Genomic DNA, 8583 nt, shown 5'->3' with positions numbered 1-8583 from the left:
GTGCCTCCGTGGGGTTGCAGTGGGATTATGGCTCCCGTGAGTAGGCGCTTGTGGGATGCTGCCTGCCTGCTCGCTGCCTCAACATGGGGGAAGCTGGGAGCATGGCTGCCTGCTGTGGGTCACGGCAGACTGAAATGCTGGGGGTCCGTATGAGCCCTCCCGGTTTAGCAACTGGCACGAGGTTCAGCTCACCTCAAGCTCCGTACCCAAAGAGGGGAGTGTGGAGTGATGAGGTAGCTGCCACCGGCTGCCTTGCCAGGACATGGTAATTAGCTCTGTGCAGTGCCAGCCTTATTAAGGGCAGTGCAGGTGATGATGACGTTGGCACACTGATTCATTACATCTGGAGGGGAAAATCCGCCTAGTAAATGCTGAAGCACAGTAAATATTTTTGGCTCCTGACAGATTGATCCTTGCATTATGCTGATTAGCCTGTATTTATGGAACTGAGGAAGTTAAAAATAAGGTTGGTGGAAAGCTACAAGATAAGGAAAGGATTTGTGTTTTATGGTCACCAGCAATAATCTTCTTTTTTATTTTTTTTTTGGGGGTGGAAAAAATTTCAACACTTTATTTTTTTCTCCCCGCTTCCTTCTTTGGCTCTAGGTTTCACTGTTAGGTGAAAGCCCATAATTTATCTTCTCTTGCCAGTAACATTCTGCAAGGGAGCAGTAAATGTGGAGCGCACACAGTTGGGAAATGATTTCGGAAAGAATCCTTTTGCAAATATGTGGTGCAATCCTGCAAAATGCTTTGTCCCTAACAGTCCTTAGGGGGTGGTACAGAAGTATCAAAGCCTGTAGCAGCATGTGTACTCAGTGAGATTGGATGTTTTGGACTTTCCTGGGAGCTAGAGGGCTTTACAAGCTTTAGTTCCTGAAGATAAATGATTAAACCAACTTCTGATTGTTGCTGTTTTGTTTTCCTACACTCAGGCACTCACCTGAACTTTCACCGCCTGGTATATGCTGTTGGGATATCCATAAGAGATCACCCAGGAATGGTGGATCACTTGCTGCCTACTGATGAATCCTTTTCATCTACAAGATCTTCTCTTGGATACTTTGGGGACATGACAGCAGGGGTGAGGTCCTACCAAATGCTGCCCTCTCCCCTGTCAGAAGATGACAGCGACTCGTCCAGCTTTTGTTCTTGTTCCAGCCCTGACTCCCAGGTTCTCAGCTCCAGCTATGGAAGCACATCCAGTGCAGAAAGTCAGGACAGTATCTTAGACTACTTACTGTCCCAGGCATCTTTGGGGAACACCACTGCGTCATGGTGGGACAAAAGGAGGTTTCAGCCAATAGTGAAAGAGGAGTACTTTAGGTTGCCTGAATTTGCCGTGGATATGGAAGACTCAGGACCATTTCAGCCCACGCTGGAGGAAATTGAGGAATTTCTGGAGGAGAACATGGAGTTGGAGCTCAAGGACAGACCTAAAAGTGAGACCAAGGACTTGAGAGCTTGCAGCCAAGCTTCTGTTGCTTCACTACAGCAAAAAGACCATATGTTACCGAGTGCTAGTTTAAAAGAGAATAAAAATGAACAGTTGAGCAGCTCAACAGAAGGTGGCCAAGCTTCAAATGGAGGAGTGTCCCTGGAGAATGGGATACCAGTTATGCTCCAAATTCAACCTGTACAGATCAAACAGGAGTCCAACACGAGCCCCAGCTCCCAAGGACCAGCACAAGAGAACATTAAAATTGCGCAGCTCCTAGTCAACATCCAAGGACAAACATTTGCCCTTGTGCCTCAGATAGTTCAGTCATCCAATTTGAACTTGTCCTCTAAATTTGTCCGCATTGCTCCTGTCCCCATCGCTGCCAAGCCAGTTGGGCCAGGAAGCATGATCCAGGGTCAGACGGGAATCATCATGGGTCAGAAATTTCAAAAGAATCCTGCAGCGGAACTCATTAAAATGCACAAATGTTCTTTTCCTGGTTGTACCAAGATGTACACGAAAAGCAGCCATTTGAAAGCCCACCTGAGGAGGCATACAGGAGAAAAGCCTTTTGCGTGCACGTGGCCGGGTTGCGGATGGAGGTTAGTATTGGGGTGCAGCACTGTCCAATCCCCCTTCCCCTCTTTGCTCACTTGACCTACCTTGCCAAGCAAATAATTTTGCACTCCTATTTATATGCTGTTTCTGTTCCCCAAATTCATTTCATTGGTTTGAGAATTAAGACCTTTTTCTTCCTCTTAGGTAATCCAGGGGCTTTGATACTGGCACCAGCTGTTTCAAGTCTCTTAAAAAAAAAAAAAAAGTAGTCCATCGTAACTTGTATTTCATTCCAAGAAGGTCAGATTAAGCTTGTTACCACAGGCAATAACCTGTGTTCACATCAGTCTGGCTGCAACACACCAGCTGCAGCAGATGCTTGGCTGGTACCAGCCGAGGGCTCTAAGGATGGTTTAGGACAAAATCAATGCGCGTGCTTCCAACTGCGTGGGGCTAAACGTGAGCGCAGAAGGGCTGTGATAAGCAAGTGTGGTTAAGAGCAGCACTATTCTGTGCAGTTTCATAGAGAATGCACTTCCTCCCACGCCTTCTGGAAATGCTGGCAGTGACCTCTGGTGTGCTCTGGGCTTTATTCTCTTCCTTGATTCAGAAAAACACGTGGGTGCCACTCAAAATTGCAAGAAGCTGTCAGATGTAACAACTTAACCAGAAGGCTGAGGTGGAGTTAAGCACTGCTTGAATGAAAGATTGCAGGTTCGATTGAGCAAAATGTTTCACAGATGGTCTCTCTTGGTTTTTAGATTTTTTTTATAGTAGTTGAAAAATTAAAACTTTATTAAAAACCCCAACTTCTCATTTTAAGGAAACTTTGACAGAAGCCTTCCTCCCTCTTTCTGCTGAGCTGTATTACTGGCCTGTGTGCTGGCAAGTGTTTCTATACAGCACTACAAATTGTGATGGGAGAAAAGAAAATCTCGACTCCCTTCTATTAAACTGGATTTCTTTCAAAGAATATCCTGCAGAGCTTCATCGAGCAGTGTCTAATGAGGAAATGGGTTGTGATCATGGGGAACAGACGAGGTAAAAAGTAACAGGAGAGGGTTGTGTAAAAATGCAAGTATGCGAGACTTGTGGCAGTTAGAGATGGCTGGATTGGTTTGAGGGAAAAGGTCAGAATGGGGCTGAATCCTCTGCCCTCAACTGGACCAGCTTGATGTTTGCCTCTCAGAAGGACTGAGGAGATAAATGCAGTTGTTTGCTTTGGTGATTTTTCTTTCCCATTTCACTTCACTTCTCTACAAATTGGTGGCAATTTTCTTTCCTTTCGTCCTGGTGGCACTTCTCATGAGCCGGGCTCAGTGGCTTGCTGCTCGGGACGTGCTGAAGTTAAAGCCATGTTGTTTAGCTGATTGGTCCCACAAGCTGCGGGCTGGTTTGCTGCTGACCTGCAGCAGAGGCGCTCGCTCGTGTTTCTTTGGTTGCCAGAGTACGTGTGCACAGGCAGCAGATGTGCCTCCTGCCTGTGAACATGCCTGTGGGTGTTGTGTTGGCTTTCCTTGTGCTGGGATGTGAGCAAAACTCTCATTTTTGTGACGAATGCATGTGGCATGTGAGGGTTTGTCAGATCCACGCTGAGATTTATAGCAATGCTCCCAGTGACTTTTGTGGCTCAAGATCAGGAGCCTGAAGTGTTGCCTGGGGGTGACCTTCTCCAACTCTGTTTTGTTACAGAGTTGGTGCTTCCCAGGCTGCAAAACCAAGGGAAATATTCAGGAAAAATAGCAAGTGGTAAGGGATGGAGTTTGGGGAAGGGAATTGGCACTGGGGTGCCTGCCTTCTCCCAGCGTTACAGCAAATGGTGTGGGTCAACAGCGGGATGGAGGTGTAGGGTGGGCCAAGAGAGTGCATGTCCTGCAACCAGGAGCACCCTGAACTTTCAGCCAGCCACAACTTAAAAGCTGAGGATCCCAACAAGGATGAGAAATTAATCACTTTAGCTATGAGGAATGTGTGTCATGCCCACAAACAGCTGCTGGAAGGGCTTTTCAAACATTCTATTGCTGTTTGTCTTGTTGCGTTTCACAGCCCAGGCTGGTCCCCAACACACCCAAACTTTGGAAGGGCCCTGCTCTGAGGGGAGAGGTTTATAGCCAGCAGGAGAGGCAGCGCTTGGGGAGCCGCTTCCTGCGCTCGCAGCAATCCTTAGCACCAGCCTGAGATTCCTGCACATCCCCTACACTCTGCTCCCACATCAAAGGCCAGACCCAGTTGAGCACTGAATTACTCAGTCCCTTTTCATCAATAAAACCTGTTTACCTTTTCCAGAAGTTCAGTGAGAGCTGTGATCTCACATGATTTAAGTCAAATGCATCTGGACTCTCTGTTTGCTCCCAGTTTTATATCATCTCAGATGAATTTAAGCACTAAACCACTGCTGGGCTCTGCTTTCCCTCTCCTTTCCCTGCGCTCTTGTGCTTGCATATTTATTTTTTCACTGAAGACACTTAAGATCTGACCTCACTGAAGATAGAAATTTCAAAACCTAAACAGAGTGTTGCCTAGCACAAAGTGACTGCGTGGGGTGGGGGAGCTGATGAAGCTTTCCCAGCTCTCTGGGCAGCCCTGATATGGTGAAGTTACATACTTTAAATGACCAAAGCAGGGGTGTCCAAACGGCAAACCCTTTTCCTAATGCCTGGAGAGCCCCAGGCACCTCCCTGGAGAAGGCTGAACCCTGCTTGCTTGTGCCCTTCCTTGGCACCAGGCAAAGGAGGCTGCAGAGAGGTGTTCATAAGTGGCTGGTGACCCGTGCCGTTCGATACCCTGCTGTACCGGTCAGCGCGCTGATCCGTGTCGTACCAGCTTATACCTTTGGCACATAGCAGCCTCTGGTTAGCGCTGCTCCCGAGACAGCCCTGACCAAAAAGCTGAGCTGCAGCATGGGCTGGTCCCCAGCAGCCGTGTTATGGCACAGAGCAGGAGTTCTCGCTTTCCTTCCCCAGTGCAGCAGCAGCGAACAAAGCTGCAGTTGTTGTAGGGCCTGGGGGATTAGGCAATCGTGTTTAAGTGCCCTGCCTCATCCTCAGGCTGGAGCTGCTTGCCCACAGCCATCTCCGCAGGTGACAGCGTGCAACACAAGCTCCGCCTGGTTTGGTAGGGAGGATCTGAAGGCTTGTAGTGCATGTGGCCGGGAGCGTGTATGGGACCAGGTGAGAGGGGGGAGAACCATGCATTGGACAGGGCAGGGCAGGTGTCTCGCAGTGGCTTTTTTTGCTGGTGATGTGCAAAGGGGTTTGTAGCCGCACAGGAGAAGCGCAGGTTTACCATAGCAGTGCTTTTGGGGAGAGACAGAATGAATCCAGAGTCTCCCCTCCACTGCAGAGGAAAGGTAGAGCCTGGGCCTGTCTCAATGGCTGATGGCCAAGGTAGGGACCACGGAGAACTAGGCTGAATCTATTGACCTTTCTTGCCCTGTGAGCCACATAGCGATGTCCTCATTTGGCCAGGAGACATAGGACACAGCCTACACAACGGGAAGCTCTAGGATTTATCTCCAAAGGAGATGTAGTCACAAGTCCTTTGGGGTTCCACCAGATAGAAGGATGAAGGAGACTCTTCTAGTCGCTGTGGGATTGCCCAGATCCCTCTACCTTTACTTTGAAGAAGGTGTTCCTTGGGGGTTCCTTGTTTTTGTTTGAATTTGGCATTACACTGGGGATTATTTGCAGTTTTCTGGGGGTGATCTCAGTGCCAGAATGTGCTGCAAATATAATTTCACTGCAGAGCCGGGCTGCCAGATCCTCCCGGCTTCCTTGTCCTAACCTTTGCGTTGTTTTTTTGTAAACACACTGACAGTTTGAGGTTTATTTCTGTGGGCTCTGTAAGTTGATCTTTCCATGACTGCCGGGGAACAGTATTGCAACATTCCTGTCTCTTCAGCTAAGGACATCGTTATGAGGCAGGGTGTATTTTTATCGGATGAACTCATTCGAGCTCCCAGGGTATGAGGGGAACTGCTCATTCCTGATACGCGCTCTTTCTCCGCCACTGTCCATGCAATCCCCATTGAAATGCACTTGTGGAGCTCTTGTGCAGGGTTCTACATGTGCTACTGCACTTCTGTTGAAGATGGTGACCTTAATGGCCAAGGACATGGGACAAGGTAGCCTGGCCAGATCTGGTTTTACTCCTTCTCTGAGTGACAAGCCTGAATACAAGAGGATGGCTCTTGCAGAAGTGCTTTTCTCTCTCTGCTCCCTCCTTTCCCTGGATGTGGTTGCCACCACAGACAACAGGTCCATTCCTTGTCCAGCACCGAGTCCCACTGAGGCAGTTTGCACAGGCAACATCCTGCCTTCTCCAGAAAGACGCTTAGTCCCACTCACCCGTAGCTCTACAAGAGCATCCCTCCAGGGGTGTAGCACTGAGACTAGCTCACTGCTAAGGACTCAGAGAAATCCCTGGTCCTGCTGCTTCCAGGTCCAGACTGTGGTTTGGGGAAGCCATGTCTGGTAGGAGCAGAGTTGCTAGAGAAAGCAAACATGCAGGTACTGAGGGCAAAGGGAACCCCCTGTTGTAGCCTCTACAAAGACGACACATACCAGGGGAGGAACAGGTTGATGGTTCCATTAGGGCATCTGCCTATTGCCCTTAATGCTGAATTTGACGCTTTCACTATGAGGATATCAAAGCAAGGACGAGGCAGAAAAGCAAGAGAATGGGTGAAGGATCCTCCCCTAGCAATGTTCCCGGGAAAGATGCGTCCGCACCATATCTCACCCACAGCAAGTATCTGCATGTGCTTTACGCTGTCTGCAAAACACTCTGCATGGCATCACTGGGCTGAAGAGCTCTGGGAACTGAGACAACCATTCCCAGCTTACCCAGTGCCTGTACCCTGTTCCTCAACTGGTGGTGGGAGATTGGAGCTAATTAAAACCTTTATGTGAAAACTCGTTTTTCTTGCACGGAGGAGTTATTCATAGGAGCCCAGAAGTCCTGTTTTTTCCCTGTTACAAAAATAGCATGTTCACTCTCTTGGTGACGTGATATTTTGCTGCAGAAGGACACATTTTTCTACATGTTCTTTTCCCCATTTATTCAGCTGATGCACATGACTTCATTTATTTATTGTAAAATAAACATCTGATACCATTTCTTGCAAGCTCTCTTTCTGTGCTGCTCTTTGTTACTGCTCTGGCAACAAAACACTTAATTGCCCTTTGTCAGACAGCAAATTTTTTGTATCCATCTGGCCAGGGCTGTTTTAGTGTGACGTTATTAATTAACCCTGTGGCTCCCAGTCAGGTCCAAACTGGAAATAGTCAGCCCTGCTGTTAAGACTTAAGGATTACATGGTGTGAGTTCAGTAAAGCCAGTGGGATTCATGGTAGCTGTTTGGGGATTTTTCTGTGGAGATGGAAGGTGGGAAATATCTAAAATTGAAATGACTCTGGGAGATAATTTTGGTAATTAAAGGCTCAATCTTGATTTCAATTTGCCTGTGAAGTAACTATGCTGATGGCCATTGGGGCCCACCTGGATTTCAGCTGTTACAATGTTGAGCATCTCTGGTTGGGAGGTGTTAATGGCTCTATTTAGCCTGCAGGAGCATGTACGGAAGCTAATTTTCAGCTGGCTCTGATAAGCTTCTGGGTAACTATGTCTGGTTGTTATGTGGGGTCCATCTCAAACTAGGTGCTGTTACTGGATGTCCATTGTGCTCATGTCAGTGGAGGTGGGAGCAGACCTCACCTGTGGGGTGCTGGGTGTTATCTTTGCTTGGGAATGGTCCGTGCTTGGATTTGTAGGAGAGATGTTGCGGGACAGGCTTTGAAGGGGACTGGCAGAGGCATCAAGAGCAGGACTGGTTTAGTTGAGTTGTACCCGTGTTATTCAGTTTAGGGCAAGGTTCATGCAAACGTTGCTTCCATGCATTGTTCTGAGTCCAGAGCTGACATGGGATGAGGTTGATAATTGTGTTTCCATCACTGCTGCTGACCGCTGGTTGGGATCAGACTGGCCCAGTTGTGTGTCCTTTTCAGTTTATGCATTTGAGCTCTTCCACAAGTGGAGTCTCCCAGTGGCCTGAGGGGACTTTTTTCCCCGGTGTGAGAGACTTAACACTGTAAAAACCTATTAATGTGAAAAGGCTTCTCTTCTCTTCTCTTGCAGGTTCTCCAGGTCAGATGAGCTGTCCCGGCACAGGCGCTCCCATTCGGGGGTGAAACCCTATCAGTGTCCTGTCTGCGAGAAGAAGTTTGCTCGGAGTGACCACTTGTCCAAACATGTCAAAGTGCATCGGTTCCCACGAAGCAACCGCTCCGTCCGCTCCGTGAACTGATTGGTCCTGCTTTCCCCTTCCCGCCCAGCCATCCTACAACAGCTGATGACAGCACTTTGCTCACTATATTTCTAGTGATAATTTATTTGTTTCCAGAGAACAGTCAATGCTGTTACTTGATACCACCATGTCTGACTGTCCCATGTCCTTTGAAGATTATTTGACAATGAAGTTCTTTTTGGGTCAAGGGAGGGGGATGCTTCTTGCTTTTTGTCTCTCTCTCTCTTTTTTTTTTTTTTTTTTAAAGGTTGTTATTTTCTTTTCTTTCTCTCTTTCCCCC

The 8583-nt window shown here is 48.0% G+C and overlaps 1 protein-coding gene across 1 annotated transcript; it reads left to right on the top strand.

The window, feature by feature from the left end:
* Positions 1-1000: 1000 nt before the first annotated feature.
* KLF15 (Kruppel-like factor 15) lies at positions 1001-8303 on the top strand. The gene is made up of 2 exons (XM_010133365.1): positions 1001-2043; positions 8135-8303. Exons 1-2 carry the CDS (start codon positions 1001-1003, stop codon positions 8301-8303), a joined length of 1212 nt encoding a protein of 403 aa, XP_010131667.1.
* Positions 8304-8583: the final 280 nt, after the last annotated feature.

Source organism: Buceros rhinoceros, unplaced genomic scaffold (genome assembly GCF_000710305.1).
Source record: "Buceros rhinoceros silvestris isolate BGI_N320 unplaced genomic scaffold, ASM71030v1 scaffold14783, whole genome shotgun sequence".
Classification (NCBI taxonomy): Eukaryota; Metazoa; Chordata; class Aves; order Bucerotiformes; family Bucerotidae; genus Buceros; species Buceros rhinoceros.
The sequence above is the reverse complement of the archived record's forward strand: the minus strand, read 5'-3'. Positions and strand labels throughout refer to the sequence as shown.

Bases quoted from the DNA above. Each gene is read 5' to 3' on its own strand.
- KLF15 (XM_010133365.1), top strand. From the start codon at position 1,001: ATGGTGGATCACTTGCTGCCTACTGATGAATCCTTTTCATCTACAAGA. The intron at 2,044-8,134 runs GTTAGTATTGGG...CTTCTCTTGCAG, and splicing joins TGGCCGGGTTGCGGATGGAG to GTTCTCCAGGTCAGATGAGC.